Source organism: Thamnophis sirtalis, unplaced genomic scaffold (genome assembly GCF_051295495.1).
Source record: "Thamnophis sirtalis isolate CommonGarterSnake01/CBP01778 unplaced genomic scaffold, rThaSir2_p1.2 scaffold_6, whole genome shotgun sequence".
NCBI classification, from domain to species: Eukaryota; Metazoa; Chordata; class Lepidosauria; order Squamata; family Natricidae; genus Thamnophis; species Thamnophis sirtalis.
In genome coordinates this window covers 47,110,680-47,131,155 of record NW_028261386.1, presented here as the reverse complement: position 1 = coordinate 47,131,155, position 20,476 = coordinate 47,110,680, and the positions used below count along the sequence as shown (strand labels likewise).

General features: G+C 39.3%; 1 protein-coding gene across 1 annotated transcript in view; it reads left to right on the top strand.

The window, feature by feature from the left end:
• The window catches only part of USH2A (usherin), a 461,429-nt gene that overhangs the window by 102,079 nt on the left and 338,874 nt on the right, over window positions 1-20,476 (top strand). Inside the window, exons 15-17 of the mRNA XM_087718552.1 lie at window positions 6,486-6,644; window positions 10,938-11,095; window positions 17,579-17,723. Of these exons, the coding sequence (XP_087574678.1) occupies window positions 6,486-6,644; window positions 10,938-11,095; window positions 17,579-17,723 (462 nt within the window). The remainder of the gene's footprint in view (window positions 1-6,485; window positions 6,645-10,937; window positions 11,096-17,578; window positions 17,724-20,476) is intronic.

Below are 20,476 nucleotides of genomic sequence, written 5' to 3'. Positions count from 1 at the left end.
CAGATGCCCTTACCCCGGCACCAGTCTGACAAGGCCACCCAGGAAGCATTGTAGATACGGGTGGTGGACTGCCTCCGGGATGCCTCTACCACCTTGATGACCTCTTCGGAAAACTGAGCCTGTCTTAGTTGTTCCCACTCAAGCGCCAGATGGTCAGATGGAGCCACTCCGGGTCCAGGTGCTCTAGGGACCCCTGGTGAAGTGCCACCTCCCCTGCTGGTATCATCCAGGGAGGAGCTGTGGACAGGTCCACTAGGTCTGCCAGCCAGGGGCGGCGCGGCCAAAAGGGAGCTACCATTATCAGTTCTGCCCTCTCTTTTACCACCCTCCTCAGAACCCCGGGAATGAGGGGAAGGGGGGGAAGTGTAGAGAAGACCTGGTGGCCAACTGCAACGTAGGGCGTCCGTGTCCATGGCTCCCGGAGTCAGGAACCTCGAGACGAACTCCGGCAGCTGGGCGTTGTGCGGCGTCGTGAACAGGTCCACCATCGGATGACGGAACCTCTCGCAGATCTGGCGGAAGATCGCGGGGTGGAGCTGCCACTCTCCATTGTCCATCGTTTCTCTGCTTAGCCAATCTGCTTGATGATTCTCTGTTCTGGAGATGTGCTCTGCTTTGATGGACGACAGATGTTTCTCTGCCCAGTGTCCCAGGCGCAGCGCCTCGTCACGGAGAGCCTTGGAGTGGGTGCCACCTTGTCTGTTCACGTGTGCCTTGGCCGCTACGTTGTCTGTTAAGACTAGGACATGTTGACCTCTGACCATGCTTTTGAAGTGTCGAAGGGCCAGGTGGGTGGCTCTGAGCTCCAACCAGTTGATGTTGTGTTTTAGATCTGCTGGGGTCCACCGACCTTGGGTGATCTGGTTCTCCAGGTGGGCCCCCCAGCCGAAGAGGCTTGCGTCGGTGGTGAGCGTCATCCTTGTCAGTTCCCTGAAGAGGCAGCCTCTGTTCAGGGCTGGAGACAGCCACCAGCGGAAGGATAGCAGCCACCAGCGGAAGGATAGCAGCACTGAGCCAAGGTGGCGCAGTGGTTAGGGTGCAGTACTGCAGGCCACTTCAGCTGACTGTTATCTGCAGTTCAGTGGTTCTAATCTCACCGGCTCAAGGTTGACTCAGCCTTCCATCCTTCCGAGGTGGGTGAAATGAGGACCCAGACTGTGGGGGCGATATGCTGACTCTGTAAACCACTTAGAGAGGGCTGAAAGCCCTATGAAGCGGTATATAAGTCTAACTGCTATTGCTATTGCTATTGCTACCTGGATCCTGAAGGTCGCGTCGCTCGTTCCGGCCTTCTGATGTGGCAGCAGGAGCCACTGGAGCTCCCTGGCGTGCAGTCGGGCCCACGGAACAATCCCTATACACGAGATGAACTTCCCCAGGAGCCTGGAAAGAAGAACTACAGGGACAGAACGTGACTTGCGAACCTCGTGAATCATCTTAACAATGCTGTCCTTGCGATCCTGGGAGAGAAAAACCTCCCCCGCCACGGAGTCAATGATGGACCCTAGGTGAAGGAGTCTAGTGGAGGGCACGAGGTGACTCTTCTCCAGGTTAATGGAGAACCCCAGGGATCTGAGTGTGTCGATGGTAGTACCCAGGTCTCTTGCAGCCGAGTCAGGAGACCTGGCCAAGACGAGGATGTCGTCTAGGTAGCAGAATAAATGGACAGAGAGGGAGCGTAGGTGACCAGCTGCTGCTGTGAGCACCTTGGTGAAAGTCCTGGGAGCTGAAGCCAACCCGAAGGGCAAGGCCCTGTATTGGAAATGGTTCCCCTCATGGGAGAACCTCAGGAATTTATGGTGTTCCGGGGCGATCCTGATATGGAGATATGCCTCTGTGAGGTTGATGGATGCTAGGAAGTCACCCGGTCGGATGCCTTCCAGGATAGATTTCAGTGAGGACATCTTAAATTTTCGGTATACCACCCTGGAGTTGAGTAACTTTAAGTCCAGGATGGCTCTCCAACCCCCCGAGCTTTTAGGGACTAGAAATAGGTTCGAATAGAACCCTGACCCTTCTCCCCCTCTGAGACCCTCTCAATGGCTCTAATGTCTAGGAGATGTTTAATGGCCTTGGCCTTAAGGGCCCTTTTGGTCGGGTCTGAGGAGGAGGTGAAGGTGCGGAACCTACTGGGAGGAAGGGAGCGGAACTCCAGGCGAAGCCCGAGCCTTACCGTCTGGAGTACCCACTCATCCGAAGTGATACATCCCCAGGCATCCGCAAACATGGAGAGGCGACCGCCGATGGGGTGATCCGGGTTCGGATCACTTGAATCTGCGGAAGGGGCGACCGCCTCCTCCTCGAAAGGGCCGCTTTCCCTGATGTTGGCCCCTGAACCTGTTTTGGAATTGTCTATCCCCCTGCCTGTGAAATCTGGGGTTTTGGTACCTCTGGCCTTGACTGTCTCCATCAGGTGGTCTGTAGGAGGCCCTCCTGGGGTACGGTGCATGGCGAAAATCCGGCCGTTTGTTTGTTGACGGGAGGATTTTCCATTTGTTTTTATCTTCTTCAAGGAGAGGGTCCAGCGCCGTCCCAAATAACTTTTCCCCGGTGTAGTCTGCACCGGTTAGGTGCCACTTCATCCGGGATTCTGCCTGCCAATGGCGTAGCCAGAGTAGTCGCCTAGAAGCAACTGAGGAAGACATAGCTCGCGAAGCATACTTTACCGTGTCCAAGGTGGCGTCCGCTGAGAATTGCGTTGCCGCCAGCATCTTGGAGATGTCCTGTAAGAGTCGCACTTCAGATGCTGGGGTCCTATCCCTCAGTTGCTCCAACCACAGGACCGTGGACCTATTAAAGAAAGAAGCAGAGGTGGCCGCCCTGATAGCCCAGGTGATGGCCTGGAACGTTTTGCGTAGAACTATGCCTTCTAATCTTCAGGTTTGAGGCAATTGGCGGTGTCGCCTGCTACGACCGCTGAAGAGGATGCCAGGGTGGCCACCGGATTGTCCACTTCAGGTATCTGTAAAGCCTGGGCGAAAGCCTTATTAAGATTATAAAATTTCCTTTCATTCCCCCCTGGGGTGGGGAAAGACCCTGGCTTTACCCATTGCGATTTAAGCACCTCCATGAACATTTCTGGTGTGGGAATTTCCTCCTTAGCTACAGGGGGCCTATGAAAGGGTCCCTTTTTCTTCTTACTCTTGCCCTTGCCAGAGGACTCAGTTGTAGGCTTAGGATCCGGGGATGGATCCAGGTCCACTATGGCGGCTGCCTTGCGTAATAGAGAACTGAATAGGGAGGGGGAAAAAGGCCCGCCATGGTGGAATCCTCCTCCACCTGGGGGTCCTCATCCTCTGAAAAACCCAATTCCTTTAGTTCTCCCTCCTCTAGATCGGATGCCTCACTAGCCGTGGATGGGGAGGAAGACCTGGCTTCCCTTGCAGCCGAGGTGCTAGGGCGATCGTTCTGTCTTCTGGGGGGGCTCCTGAGGGGCTCTGCTACTGGAGACCTGTGGCTGCTGAGTTAGGCTAGAAGCCATAACCTGGACCAGTGCTCTGGCTAGCATGTCCTGGAAGTTGCTGGTTAGGTCAGGCAGCGCAGGCTGGAGCTCTGGTGGCTGGGAATATTCCCTGGGTTCAGGGGATAGAGGTGCTAGGCGAGGCCGGGTTGGGCTGGCTGCTCTGTGGCCAAAGGGATCCGCTCTCAAGTCCGCTAGGGGGGCAGGATAATAATATTCATGGTATTATAAAAGGAATGTTTCGCAAGTTTTCTCTTCATTCCCCACCTCGCCCACCTTACTATAATATCTAGGTAATAATCATGAACTCAGAATTACTGGTTGTAGCTCCAATTTCTGAATTTACAAAAGCAAAGCTTTGAATACAGCAGGGACATGTATAAATTTTATAGCTATTGACATGCATGAAGATCTTGTGTTCCCATATTTAGATTGCAGGCAATATTTAATCTGCCTGGATTTACATAATAATTTTCCCTTTGTTGCTGATTTCCTCTGTCTAATTCTATGTAATTTCCATTATTCTTTCAAAGTGAAATTAATAAAATTTAAAGGAGATTAGAATCTTATATAGTGGCAGTAAAATAATTAATTATTACATATATTAGTCATATAAAAGTAAACCCTTCTCTTTGACAAAATTATCATATAATCTATTTCATCAGTATAACTCTCATACTATATCCTTGTAGTCTATTAGATAAACATTAAACTGACATCAAAAGCAATTTGATGGAAATATGTACTGGGAAAATGCAATGTAGTATAATTCAAATTTTAACGGTTAGGAAGTAGTTTTATAAATACTATGAGCGCAGCTCTGCTTTATAGCATCAGTAGCGCTCTTAAGAAATGCACTGACAGACCATGAAAATGCAGCAGAATCTGAATTGTTGAGGAAAGTAATTTTCTGAATTTTCGAATGTTATTTGCTGATGCTACTTCTAGTGCAAAAAAAAAGAATCAGACACAAAATGGGGGGGAGGGAGCAAGGGAGCGAGGGAAGGAAGGAAGGAAGGAAGGAAGGAAGGAAGGAAGGAAGGAAGGAAGGAAGGAAGGAAGGAAATCATTGTTAATGATGAAGTCACCTTCATGGAACTTGTAAGAGATTTATTCTTTATTTTCTCTCTCTCCAATGTCCCTATCCACATTCCACAAGTAAGGTTAAAATATATATTTTATATATAGGTGTTATATATAGGTTTACATCCCAAAGAAAGAGCCTATGTAGATGAATGGTAGTAGGTAACATGCCAAGAAGGAAATTATTAAATTTATATTAAGGTAGAACAAATATAAATGTTCATTTCTATAATATGCAAATACATGGAGAGTTTCTGTGCCAAATTTCTTGTCTAGCCTTACTTAGCCAAATAAAGCTCTTCTCTTCTCTTCTCTTCTCTTCTCTTCTCTTCTCTTCTCTTCTCTTCTCTTCTCTTCTCTTCTCTTCTCTTTTCCCTTCCCTTCCCTTCCCTTCCCTTCACTTCACTTCACTTCACTTCACTTCACTTCCACTCCACTGTATCCCACCCACCCCACCCCATTCCATCTTCTGTCATTGCCTTTCTTTCACACTGATTATTATGTAAGTTAAGAATTGATACTAAATGATGTTCCTATATAAGCCTAAGGGATGGAATAGTAATACTACTGCTCATAATGATAACTAAAAAAAAAAACCTTCCTTGTAATTATGTTTCAAACTGTATAAAGAATTTCAAAATTTAAAAGTAGAGTAGTAATCTTAAATAGGAATATAAATTTTAATTTTAAATTATAATACCAGGAAGAAAAGGCTGGAAAAGATGTTTTATAAAGACAAGCATAGCCACAAGGCTCTATTTTCTTCAGTCTGCTGGAGTTGATTAATATAGTTGACTGATTTAGTACTTGGTAAAGCCCCCTATTTTAATAAGAAAAAGAAAATGATTTTAATTAAACAATAAAATTATGCTAGAACATCCTAGCTCTTGGTAACTGGTCAATTCTGAGCCTGTGTTATATCTGTTATTTTGGGAATAGTCTTCATACTTAACAGTTAAAGGAGGGTCAACCTTATAGATGAGTAAGAAAAATATAGAACCCTTGTTTTGGGTGAAATTGATTTATTTATTTGATAATGTGCTGACCATTGTTATGTGGATGTCAGCTTTGAAGCCAAAATCAATGAAGTTATTTTGAAATATGATACTTTTGTTCATGAATAAACAAATGCTAAAAGGCAATTGTTATTTTGTCCCTGAGTATGAGGTCTACTTTCTAATATCTTACTATAAAGCACAATTAGTATCTATTATTGGTAACCACAAATACGAGGCCAAGGAAATCTTCAAACACTTTGGGGTATTGGTGCCCAAACTGATGTATTGCTGCTTGCAAGTTCTAGATATTTTAAATAGTTAGCCAGCATAAAATGATGTGCCATTTGAATGGCATTTTGCTCTACATTTTTGTAATTTCCAATACAGTAGAATCTCTGGTCACAAACACTTCTGACCATGACCAAACCAGGTTCCGACCAAAAAATGCACAGTCCCCCACCCCCCGCAGCCAATTTCTGTTTCTATGCCAAAATTTTGTAAGATTAGGTTCAGATCACGACCAAATCGGTTTGTGACCAAAGTTATGTGACCAGAAGTTCTACTGTATATGCTAGGTCAGAGGTCCACTACCCCCAGTCCCTGGCCCTCTGTCAGGCCGCAGCCCTTTTGGAACTAGATGAGGAATTAGTGTGTGTGTGCATGAAGCTGCAAATCATCCCATCTCCCACCACCACCATCACTATCTCAGGTAGTTTGCCGAAGCAGAAATGTTGGAGTTACCTACCTGTTCTAGGTAACTGGTTTGACATGCAAATTAGGTTTGTAATTATGCTAAAGCTTTCTTGTAAGAAAAGGCTGAAATGGTAGGCCTTCTTAATGAAGTATAGATTTGGGGGCTTGGTAAGAATCTTTTCCCTAGCAGGATGCATGTTAGTTTATCAAACTGTGGCAATTGTCCTCTTTCAATCTTCATTTTAATCTAGCTCCTTCCCAGCAGCCTCCTCCCGAAGGGCAGACTGTAAATTCTTCAGCTATCAGACTCACTTGGAATCCACCCGATTCTCCCAATTCAAATTGGCTTGCTTACAAACTGTACAGAAATGGGACTCAGATCTACACAACAGAGAACTACCATCCTTACAGTGAGTGCTCGTTAATATGATATATGCCTTTATAGTTTGTTTACTTCAAAAGTGTTTTTTATTCATTATTCATTTTATTCTCGATTGGAGCACTGTGTTACATGTTCTTCCACATATATAATATCTTGGCTGTTGTTTTTCACACATCAAGTAAATGTAATTTCAACTTTTTCTTTGTGGGTTTTAAAGTCACATTTTCTTCTTTGACCCCAATCTATTTGCTGTTGCTGCTGCATTTTTAAATCAACATGATATAAAGTATGTTATGTGTGAAGAAATTTCTAGCCTATTTATTCAATTCATGTTTTGAAAAAAACAATTCTTGATATATTAGGTTTCTGTGTATAGAAAAGCAGCTCAGATGTTAAAATGTTTACATTTTTGTCATTCACATATTAAAGAATGCTTTATTATTTTATATACCCTATGCTAGTTTGCTACACATAGGATTCATACAATTATAATTGGTTCTTGGCATATACTATTTGACATAAATACACTGAGAAAATTAAAACAAAAAGGATATTTTTACAACTGAAGAGAGTGGGAAAAGGATCAGAACTTTTCTGACTTGTAATTGAATATACAAACACACAAACATTTTATCTAGGTTACACTTGTGGCTATTGTTTCAGTATTTTTCAACTAATATACATTGAATAAATTAATATTTTTATATTTGTGTGTCTGTATACAATTACATCACACACAGAGAGACCTTAGCCTATCAATTATAAATATATTTCTTTACAGATCTTTTTGCAGGTTCTTAACTGTCCCAAATGCTCCCTCCCTGATTCCCTATATTTACAGAATTACAAAATAACAGGTTTGAAAGTCTTCTAGTCCAACCCCCTGCTTAGTCAGGAAACCCTATACCATTTCTGGCAAATGGTTGTCCAATCTCTTCTTAAAAATTCCCAGTGTTGGAGCACTCACAACTTCTGGAGGCAAGTTGTTCCACTGATTAATTGTTCTATTAGGAAATTTCTCCTTAGTTCTAGGTTGCTTCTCTCCTTGATTAGTTTCCATCCATTGCTTCTTGTCCTGCCTCCGGGTGCTTTGGAGAATAAGTTAACCCTCTCTTCTTTGTGGCAGCCCCATAGATATTGGAAACATTGCTATCACTTCTACTTTTATTTCTACTTTTATATGCTCACTCATGAGACAACTTCACTGTTGTCAGTATTTAGCCTGGGGATGAGAAGGGAAAGAGGGGGAAATTGCTTTTGGAATTCCAGTACATTGGTCAAGCTTTCCTCAGTGATTCCCAGTCGATCCTTCCAAATGTAGCAATCAGCTCTGCAGATCTCTCTTTCTAATCATGCTTGCTTCTACTGAGCCATCAAGCTGCATATTCTTCTTTCTATTGTGGATGAATGCAAAGAGGACCCCCAGCACCCCCAATCCGCACAGCACAAATATAACACTATCCATGTCCAACCATCACTAGCAGCCTCTTTCATTGCCTAAGAGATCTGCTCTCTGCATATTTTCATCAAAAGGCAGATGTGTCCACTCCCAAGGGTCTTAATTAGGCAGGAAACTTCTAGGTGTTTATATGACACTTTGAATAGTGCTGGCAACTGGACAAAATCCCTAAACTTGGAGACCAATGTACAGCTCTGTACCAATCAGGACCTCTTGCCTCCCATATTCTGTGAGTGTCTTTTCAAGGTTCATTAGCAAGAGTAAACAGTTGCTCTTACAACAATTAAAAGTACCACTTGTCAAATCATAGGCTGATATCAATAATTTCCAGAACCCAAACTGAATTTGTATGTATTTATGTGGCTAGATAAATAGCCTGAGATTTTTGTCAAACATAATTATTTGAAACTTTCGTAAATCGAGTTAATGCTACAAAAGTTATGGCTGCTTCTCAGGATGTATATAGTATTTATATTACAGACAACCACTTAAATACTTCTGCCTTCATAGAACTCCTAGTTTGAACAGTGGGAAATACAGATATAAAAGCCTCCAATTTGTTAAGGAAAGTTATAAATTTATTTATTTAAGAAAAATTACATGGCTGCCCAACTCTCAGTGACTCTGGGTGGCTTACAAATGATATAAAAACAATAAAAAACAATAAACTCTGTACCTCTGGTGACAACAATCAATCACTCAATATTCTCAAAACCTTGCTTATTTAACTGATAGCTTTCTGGAGTCAGAGCAAAATAATGTTTAGAGGTTTTCATATCAAAGCAAGACTGCAAATAGATGTAGGTAGTCCTCAACTTATAACTTATATTGGTTGAGCCCAAAATTCATGAGAAATTTGTTAAGTGAGTTTTGCCCCATTTTACAATCTTTCTTGCCACATTTGTTAAGTGAATCACTGAAGTTGTTAAATTAGTAACATGGTTGTTAAGTGAATCTGGCTTCCCCATTGATTTTGTTCGTCAGAAGATTGTAAAGGGTGGGGGGGATCACATGACAATGCAATCATCATAAATATGAACCAGTTGTCCAGCATCCAAATGTGACGCTGGGGGTGCTACAATGGTCGTAAGTATGAAAAATGGTCATAAGTCACTTTTTTCAGTACTGTTGTAACTTTGAGTACCACTAAACAAGCTTATGAATGAAGGTGAATATACATGTCCCAGGATAATGTTGCAGAATCCAACCTGAGTCAGTCACTGGGATGAGAGGTTTTGTCTTCCAAGTTTTCAGATTTGTTCTGGGACTCATCTTCAGGGAAACTGCTCTCTAGCCAAGAAATGTGCTCTACCATGTGTCCAAAAGCTTAGAACACAAAAACTCTGGTCCAGGTGACCAACCTAGATTGGATCCTGCAGCTAAACAAACTGTTGTAAGTCGAGGACTACCTATGTATTCCAAAGAAACTTTTATCCTTTAATTCTTAATTTCTTCTCCTTTTTTTAAATGTGGCAATGTTTCTGTTGATGGAAATGCTTCCATCACTGGAGCATTGCTAACCCTTCTCCTCTGCAGTGAAACATGGGCCTTCCAAATCTTCCCCAGAATTCCAACAATCCTCTGCAGAGGCTTTAGGGAAGTGACAAAGGAAAGAGATGAAAGAGTTAGATGATCAGAAATGTATTTGTGTACTGCTGACTTTCATTCCAGACAGTTAAAAATATTCATTTCTATGAATATTGATTATCAATTATATTGAGATATGACTTCATACTGGTGGCTTTACTTATTTTAGCTAATGATATTTAGCTGCTAAACACGTTTACTGTGTTCATTTAAATAAATTAAATAAATAAACCTGTGAGAGACTTATCTAAATCCAGTGATTCTATTAAATTTATACTGAACATTAATTTGCTAAAAGCTAGAATTTCACCAAACAGGAAAAAAGGTTACCAAGGATACACACAGATTCCACAACTTCTGCAAGAGGGCAATGAATTGTTTATGTAACTTTGGCCTTGATTTGCAATCAATTTTTTTCCTGGTTGTGACATTTCTACAAATCTTTAGCTTAATTTGTGCCAGCTAAGGAAGGTAATCAGAATTGATAGGAAGAATTGAAAAACTATTCTTACTGATTTCTATTACTTGGGTATCTAAGTCCAAAACATGTTTTAGCTGGGCAAATTAAATAATGGCTTCAAGCCAAGGATTTCACTTTCATCTGCTTGTGAAGTTAAAACTTCCAGTAGAGTTTTCTGAAGAGTGATATATAAGAAGTCTTTCTAAAACACTGCTAATTAATGGTGTCTGTATAAGTTTTAAAACATGGAATTATCTTAAAAAAAATTGGAGGTCATAAAATTAAATCACACACTAACATGGAGAGAGAGAGAGAGAGAGAGAGAGAGAGAGAGAGAGAGAGAGAGAGAGAGAGAGAGAGAGAGAGAGAGAGAGAGAGAGAGAGAGAGAGAGAGACTGACTAGACAGAAATATGCACTTCTAAGCTTCTCAGTAATTAAATGTACTGTACTTTGTTGAATTACTCAGCCTTCCTTTTAATCAGGTTTTCCTGAGTCAAGATAAGCCTGTGCTGTACATGAAGACTATATTGTATTTAAAATTTTAGTGGTGGTTTGCACCTTATAGAGGAAAAAAAAAAGATCCGAGAGTTGCATATAAGGTAGAAAACATTTACTTTGAAGTTGTAGCTTTAAAAAAAAAATTCCTTTTAGACCTGAAAATTAATTTCTACAAGCTGCTTATTTAGGAATTGGATGCAAAGAGCCATTTTATCAAGTTTAACAGATGGTATTTTACAAATATAGTGGGAAAACGTGCCTGACACATGTTGTTCATTTATTTTATGATAAATTAGCACATTTATTTGTGTTTTAGCTCCTGTATTCATGCCACTTCCATCAGTATTCCCTCTTTCACCATATTCTCTGAATGTGTCTTGGGAAAAGCCACGAGATAATGAAGCAAGAGGAGAAGTGATGGGGTATAGCGTCAATGTAATTACCGAACAAAAAGTATTGCCAATGTTTTCTCAGGTATTATTGTTATTAGCAATCTGTTTTCTCTGCTTATTGATGTATTGATCTTCTAAAGTGTTCCCAATCTTTATGGCTATGCCAAATTGAAATTTGCCAATGGAGCAGTGCCTAGATTTATTAAAATACAGTGAGAACTCAAAGTTATTATGGCAAACTGCCCAAGGTGGATCTGACTAATTTTTTTTGCATTCTTGTCAAAAGGAAAATAATGATTTTTGAAAGACACTTCTGAAGTTGTTGCCCTTTGTGAATACAAATATGTGGTTTTATTCTGAAAAGATATTCAACAAGCCCAATATGGATATACTGTTTTCTATTTTTCTGGTTATGCCTAAAAAGACTAGATATGAGCTGTTTTCCCCTTCATTCCTTTTTTTCAAATTATTATTATTGCGTGGTTAATCTTTGGTGAGATTCACAGCCTTTGGGGCTGGTTGGTAGCTCAACAGCTCGAGTCCTAACCAAGGACCCAGGAACTGTTAAGGTAACGTTGAAGGATATAAGCTGTTCCAAGTAGGGTGGTTTTTTTGTAGAATCAGAATGTTCAAGTCTGATAAATTTAAAATTTCCAAATAGTGAGGTAGCCCTTTAGATATTGCTCCAAGGGCTCCAATTACATTCAGGACAACACACGATTTCTTTTTCCACAGTTGCTCAACTTCAATTTGCAAGTCCCGGTACTTTGTGATTTTTTTTCTTGCTGTTTATCTTCAATTCGTGCATCTCCAGGTATAGCAATGTTAATGAACTATACTTTTTTCTTTTCAACTATTGTTATGTCAGGTGTGTTGTGGGCCAAGTGCCTGTCAGTCTGCATTCTGAAGTCCCACAAGATCTTGACTTTCTCATTCTCTAAAACCTTCTCAACCTGATGGTCCCAGTGGTTTTTGCTGTACTCAGATCCAAACGTTTGGCACAATTTCCAGTGAATGATCTTAGCAACGTGGTCATGGCGTTGTAGGTAGTCAGTTTGTGAAATTTTGCTGCACCCACTGATCAAGTGGTTGACTGTCTCATCTTTCTCATTACAGAGGCGACATTTGCTGTTGGTGGTACCATTTGAATTTTCTCCTTCATGTAGTTTGTGTCTAAGGCTTGTTCTTGAGCTGCCAAAATAAAGCCTTCTGTTTCTTTTTTCAGTGCTCCTGATCTTAACCAGTTCCAGGTTAGCTTTTGGTCAGCTTTACCTTCAATACTTTTCAAGTATTGGCTATGCATAGCTTTGTTTTTCCAATTTTCAGCTCGCTTCTCAATTACTTCTTTCTTATATTTAGCTTTTGACTTAGTTGTCTTTAAAAGGCCTCCTTTATTTACTTCCTTAATCATTGGTTCTTCACTTTTCTGGATGTAATCATTCAAGCTGTGTTTTTTTCTTCCACAGTCTGTTTTACTTGTAGGAGTCCTCGACCACCCTCTGCTCTTGGTAGATATAATCAGTCAACATCCATTTTAGCGTGCAAAGCATGATTCATTGTGATAAGCTTCTTTTTTCTGTCCAAATTGTCCAACTCCATCTGGGTCAAGTTAATTATTCCTCAGAATATCAAATCACAGGTATAGTCAAGATATTTATGGCTTTTATGATGTTTCCTCCATTCAATTTGGACTTTAATATCTTGCGAATTCGTCGAATGTTTTTGCCTGAAGTTAATTCCTTGACTTTATTATGTATTAAGTCAGAGATCTCTAAAATCCCCAAATATTTGTAGCCTTCTTCTGGTTTTACTGCCTTTATCATTTCTTCATTCTCAAGTTCTATTCCATCATCTTCTATGACCTCGACTGCTTTGGTTGCCATTGTTGCACATTTGTAAATTCCAAACTTCCTACCAATATCTTGGCTAAATTCTTTTGTGCTTTCAATTAATAAATTCAGTTCAGCTTTTGTTTTATCAAACAGCTTCAAATCATCCATGTACACCAAGTGCGAAATTTTCAATCCTATGTTTGCAAGTTTGTGTCCACAGTTCATCTTCTTCAAAATGATTGTCAGTGGTAGCATTGAGAGTATAAAAAGTAGGGGTGAAAGGGAATCACCCTGGAAAATGCCTCGTTTAATTTCAACTTCACCCAGTTCTTCTTCATTAGCTATAAGCTTCGTTTTGCAGAGGTTCATTGAAGTTTCCATGAATTTTTGTATGTTGCTGCTGATGCCAAAGATTTTCAGGCATTTCTTTATCCAGCTATGGGGAACTGAATCAAACCTTTCTTATAGTCTATCCAAGCCATGAACAGCTTGGTTTGTCTTTTCTTTGAATTCTTTAGGATTAGCTTGTTCCTTTGTTCCTCTTGAATTTTTGCAGCATCCTTTCTGTTCTACAGGAAGCAAGTTATCTCTTTCCAAGTATCCATAAATTTGGTTTGCAATGATACCAGTTAGGAGCTTGTATGTTGTTGGCAGTCAGATGATTGGCCTATAGTTTCCAGGATCATTTCCTTTTTCTTTATCTTTTTGGATCAAAAATGTCCTTCCAGTTGTCCATTCATCATTTTCAGGTGTTTTTAAGATCTGGTTCATTTTGGCTGCCAATCTTTTGTGCACACTTGTAAGTGCCTTTAACCAGAAATAACTCATGTAACTCATCTGGTCCAGGTGCACTCCAGTTCTTCACTTTTGTTGACTGTCTTTGCACCATTTCTTTTGTTATTTTCACATCTTCCATTTTATGCACTTTAATATAATCCTCAATCTGTTTGATCCATTTTGCATTTCTGTTGCGGTTCTTGTTATTTTCCCACAAATTCTCTCAGAATTTCAGAGTTTTCTCTTTATCAGGCTTTTCATTTGTTGTTACTCTATCTCCACTTTCTAAGCTCTTATAAAACTGGTGCTTTTAATCTTTTCAGCAATGGTAACAACCCTCTGCTTCAGCTCTTCAATTACTATCCCAATCTCTTTATTCTCCAAATCGTATCTTGCTTCCAGGCTGCTTTTGACCTGCTTGTTCTTTAGCTGACCTTGCCTTACGTTCTTTAAGTTGCTCAAGTCTCCACGGAACTTTTTAATCTTCAATTCCAACCAAATTTTCCACTTAGGCTTCCTCTTCTTGCCTCTTTGGTTCTTTTGTATTTTCAAACCCAATTCTTTGGTGGTTATGAAGGATGATGCATACATCAGCTGGTTTGTTTCAGCTAATGTAGTGGTTTGAATGGTTTGCACAGCCTCATTGACTGTTTTTAGTACCTTTCTCAATTCTTTCCGGTTCACTTGGTTCAGCTTTGGCAAACGTGTTCTTTCAGCATCTTCCATTTGATGCTTTATTTTCTCAGCTAATTGAGCAATATCTGTTGGTGTTTGTTCTTTAGTGCTTCCTTGTTCTTTATCTTCATCCATTTCAGCATCCTCTTCCTCCCTTTCTTCCTCAGTTTGCTTTTGAGTTTGCAGATCATTCTTGATGTTACACTTCTTTGTTGGTATACTCAGACCATTAGTTGCTTTCTCTTTGATTCCTATTAATTCTGCTGTAGTAAAAAATTTGTGGCTTAGAATTACATGTCGTTGGTCCATTAGCCTTTGTTCTCTGATATCACAATCACTGTGGTTCACCTTCCAAATCTGATACATTCATTAAATTATTATTATTATTATACAATTGTATCACAGCGGCCAGTTGTTTCGCCGGATTTGGCATTGGTTACTAGTCGGGCCCCACCCAGGGGCCTAGGACGTCGTAACATATTTTCATAATATGCGTGCAGATCCAAGCAGTGCGGCTTTTTGCATTTGATTGATGATGATTTTGTCAATTTTTAACTGTTTTAAATGTAATTCCAGTGCTTTTGGAATAGCACCCAGTGTGCCAATTACCACTGGAATTACCACTGCTGGTTTGTGCCATAGTCGTTGAGTTTCAATTTTGAAGTCCTGGTATTTTGCGATTTTTTCATGTTCCTTCTCGGCGACCCTGCTATCACCTGGTATTGCGATGTCTATGATTGTGACCTTATTTTTCTCAACCAGTGTGATGTCTGGTGTATTATGCGCCAGTATTTTGTCCGTTTGTATACCGAAATCCCACAAGATCTTGACCATCTGATTTTTGGTGACTTTTTCAGGCTGATGATCCCACCAGTTTGTTGTTGTTTTAATATTATAATTTTTGCACAAATTCCAATGGATCATTTGTGCTACTGAATTGTGCCACAATTTATAATCAGTCTGCACAATTTTTTTACAACAGCTGAGTATGTGATCAACAGTTTCATCAGCTTCTTTGCAAAGTCTGCATTTGGCATCATCAGAGGATTTTTCGATTTTGGCCTTAATGGCATTTGTGCGGATAGCTTGTTCTTGCGCAGCCAGGATTGGTGACTCTGTTTCTTTCTTTAATGTACCTGTTGTTAACCATAACCAAGTTTGTTCACTGTCCACTTTATCTTTTATTTTTTCCAGAAATTGGCCATGCAGTGCTTTGTTCTGCCAACTCTCCATTCTTGATTTTATCACATGTTTTCTGTATTCTTGTTTCGTCTGTTGGGCCTTCAGTAGTTTTTTGTTCTTTACTTCAATTAATAGATGTTCTTGACTTTCTTTTAAATAATCAGCCAGTGCATGTTTTTCTTCTTCAACTGTTTGCTTCACTTGTAATAATCCTCTGCCACCTGATTTTCGTGGCAGATATAGTCTATCAGTATCACCACGTGGATGTAAACTGTAGTGCATTGTCATTAGTTTCCTGGTTTTTCGGTCCAAAAGGTCCAAATCAGCTTGTGTCCAGTTAACTATACCAGCTGTGTATCTTATAACTGGTATTGCCCAGGTATTTATGGCCTTGATTGTATTTCCACCATTCAATTTAGATTTCAAAATTTTCCAAACTCTGTTGGTGTATTCTCGCCTGACAATAGTTTTTACTTCTCCATGCTTGATATTATTATTATTATTATTATTATTATTATTATTAGTAGTAGTAGTAGTAGTAGTAGTAGTAGTAGTAGTAGTAGTAGTAGTATTTATTTTATTCAATAAACATGGAACTCAGTCAAGTGAACATTTAAAGATATGTCACAAATACCATTGTCTGGTGCTAATGGTCGATATGAGTTGCTTCCAGTGTCCGAGTTATAAAGCAGTACCTTCTTAAAATATATGATATTCCTAATAGTGCAGTTTTTTTGCAGTTCCGCTGGTGTTGTTGCAGGAAGCTGCAATTTCATTATGTGTTTTGTAAAATTCTTGACATGGTACCAAGTGCCTCAATAACAATGGATATCAATGTTGTTGTTTGTTGTTATTATTATTCATTGCACAGTCAGCCAGATGTTCAGACTGGGTTTGGCATGTCTGTTTGAATTCTGAAGTCTCAGAGCAATTTAGCTTCATTTTCTATGATTTTTTTTTCTGTTTTATGGCCCCATCAATTCTTGCTTGCAGATAAATGGTATTTACTGTAGATCTTCCAATTCACCATTGTTGCTAGTTTGTTATGCTGTTGTTTGTAGTCAGTCCATGCTATCTTCTTACAGCAGGTAACTCGGTTGCCCACTGTTTTTTTCAGATCCTTTGAAGAAGCGGCATTTGCTGTTTGCAGTTGTCATCTCAACATTATTATTATTTTCTGCATTATGCAATTTTTTAAAATACATAGCTGTTATTAAACTTGAAAAGCCTTCATCTCATAGCAAAAAATAAAATAACAACCTAACATTTCCCTGAAATCCTGCTGACAAAGTATTCTTTTTGGGTTCATTCTCATTCTAATTAATGATTTTCCCAGGACTTTTCATACAAGGCAGCTCCATTGAATATGGAATTATTATCTAAGGGCCTTTATATGTTAATAGTAAAGGTGCAGGGATTTTAAAATGGAACCTTCTGGAAAAAATATACCTGGACACTGGATCCAATATATGCACATTGTTCCCAATGATTTGTTACACTTTCAGCCTAAATGATATGCACTTAATGATATTGATGATCCAAACTCACCTTTTTGAATAGATGGTAAAAAAAATTCTCAGTTCTAATTGAATAAACTTTTTTAATTCAATATTTCCTTTCCATTTTTCCATTTTAATGCTTTTCATTTAAGGTATTTTAAGGAAGAAAATACATTTCTGGTGCTGTGCCTATTGGTTGTAATATATAATAATGATAACTTTTCCTATTTAAAAGGCAGCATGTCCTCATTTTAAAATATGTTTTCTCTGATTCCACTGCAAGTTGGTTAGATTTCATCACATAATAGTGATACCACTCTCTTGCATAATCTGTACAGTTTGCACAAATAATTCCTCTCTTCTACAGCTTTATGAGGCAATAATTTTTCCCCTCATTTATCTACTCAGGAACTGGATTATTACCTCATAAAATATCGTGATGAACGTATTATAATTTAATTCTATAGCATGTTGAACTTTTTTTTCAAAATGTTGCTAGTTCTGCTAATGGTGCTTGGCAAACCCTGGCCAACCAATTACTTATTGTTAAATATGCTATACGCTCCCAGACTAGACATCTTGAGTCTCTTTATTTTGCAGCCTTTGTATGTTGCTGAAGCCCAAGAGCAATCCTATGTAATGACGGGACTGGAGCCATACAGAACATACTCTTTTACCATTACTCTCTGCAATCGAATTGGATGTGTCGATAGTAAGCCAGGAATGGGACAAACTTTAGCTGCTGGTAAGGGAAAAGATAAAGTGTCTATGTGTAAAGCTAGTTTATAATTTTCTAAAGAGGATACTAGGGATAGTCAGAGATGCTGTGTTATTCTTTTTATTATGTGACTGATAATTGCAAGTTTAAAAAATATAGTGTGTTTTGTAAATTTTGTTTTTTTCATTCAGTTCCATCTGATTCTTGGAGACTACCTGGATAATAAATGCCTTGTGGTTTTCTTGACAAAGTTTTTTTCAGAAGTGGTTTGCTCAGTGGTGGGTTTCAAAAAAATTTGGAACGTCTTCTGTAGGTGTGGCCTGCTTTGTGGGAGTGGCTTGCTGGCCTTGTGACCAGGTGGGAATGGCTTGGCAGTCATGTGACCAGGTGGGAGTGGCTTGGCAGTCATGTGACTGGATGGGAGTGGCTTAGCAGTCATGTGACTGGGTGGGAGTGGCCAAGACGAATTCTTTGCCCCAATGGATGATCTACAAAAAGCGATAAAAAAGGAAATTTATTATTTTGTGTACTTACTACTTAAATAAGATTAAAATAAGTACACAAAACAATAAAAGAACTACTTACAGAAGGAAGATGACTGACCTTGCCAGTCTTCAATATCACTGACACCAATGAATGACCTGCACAAAGAAGAGACACGGAAATGAACTCTTTCATTGCATGCACTGCATTAGGATGAAACCACCACACAAAATAATAGAAAAGGAAGATGACTGTCCTTTTGTGTGTTGCGGTCACCCTCTGACCACCTTGCTCCAATGAATAGCCTGCACAAAGAGATACAGAAAGGAAAACTTTAATTGCTTGCACTGCTATATTAAGGATGAAACAAGCACACAAAGCAATAAAACACCTACTTACATAGGAAAGATGACTGTCCTATTGGTCATATTCTGTTGCCTCTTCATCCTGTTAAATAATACTAACTGCAGAAGAAATAAAACAATATTGGACTCAATTGTGGTTGTACTACACTACACTACAGGTAACAGAAGGGACCTCTGTTTTCACCCAACAATGTACAGTCTTTTCAGGAAGGATGTCCCCCAACAAACAGGAAAGATAGTTTTTCATCTAAGAAGTTAGATCAAGAATGAATGTCATAGGTAGATTCACAGAGCAACACAGATTTATTTTTCTGAAATTTATCCCTCAGTTCAAAAAACAGGAATATATGAATTAGGTTCAGTACTTAGGACAGCCCAAGTAGGTATTCAAGAGTTAGTGGTGTCATGGTTAGAAGCAATGGTAAAGCAAGATATGGATTTAAAACCAGTAATATTTGGTTGGGCATTTCAAAGGTAATACAATACATATTTAATTGTACACATGTTAGCAGCTGCTGTCATGATAAATCACAGATTACGTTTGACACCCATGAGCTATAGTAACTATGATTGTGACAATGACTACTTTCAATATGATGCAACTTTGTACATCATAATCTTATAGCATTAAATTTATTTTTTTAATTTATAGCCTTTTCTATGGTAAGAGAAGATTATCTCTGTCATAGCGAATAAGTAATACACTTTTTATTTGGAGATTGCCATTTAGTCTTCCTTTCAAGTTAATAATTATACATAGAAAATTAGCATCTCAAAGAAAAAGCAAGTTTTCTTTTTCATATAAGAGTTTGTGGGAGTTTGCTAAGTAAAGCACAATACTGAAATACTGTAGTCGGCAAACAGTTTTGCTACTCATGGTCCATCTCTCAGTTTTAATTGAGGAAGTAGGAAGCTACAATTCATATCATTTTTGACTCCAACTGTCACTTTTCAGTGTCAACTTTTTTGAATTTTTGCTGCTGAGTAGCTTAAACAGTAATTAATGCAATTTATATAGGATCTTTATTAAAGTAGAAGTTTCCTTACCAGTTTGTCATTTTTAAAATCTGAATTGTTCATTGAAGCCTGACAGCCTATTGACTTCTTCAAAATTAATTTCTTTCAAACCAACAAATGGACATCTTAACTTTAATTAAGATGCACAAGAAAAAAGGCAATTAACAACTATATAAAAACCCTTCCTACCCCTCTGGATGGTATGTGTCTTTTTCAATATTGGGTCCTCTACAAGATGCCTGTGAGTCTGAGTATTCTAAGACTTCTTGTCCACTCTTCTAAATAGAGAGCTCTGATTTTGTTCCTGAGATCTCTTGGAGTCATTCTCCCACTCAGGAATCATAGCCCCAAGTGATCCTACCACCACTGGGATCACTTTGGCCATATCCGCTCTAGTTTTCCTTCCGGCCCTGGTAATTCTGCAACTTCTCATACTCCTTCCTGATTTTGCTGTCCCTTGGCACCACTACTTCTATTATCACTTGTCTACTACCATGATGTCAACTTGAATGGCTAATATCTGCCTGACCATGTAGCCCACAAACTAATACAAATAACATCAGAGATAACCATCTTGCATTTTCCAAACACTTCCTTCACAATCAACACAGGTTGATTGTGCTATTGTTCCCATTCTCTTAGTAGGAAAAGTAAAAATTGAATTGTAGAAAAACAGAGTTTGATGTTTTATTCAGCAGAACCATTGGGAGTCAATAATATCTCTTCTATACAGAATTCAGGCTCTGGACATACTAGCAGGTAATATTATCATATGCATTTAATCTATTTTTTCATTCTTACATATTTTCTTTCTTGGCCATCTGTTTTTAAATTGAAAATATTGGAAGAAAATTACACTATTGTAATTTCTGACACATGAAAGCAAATTCATAAAAAGTGATAGGCAATAGCCAT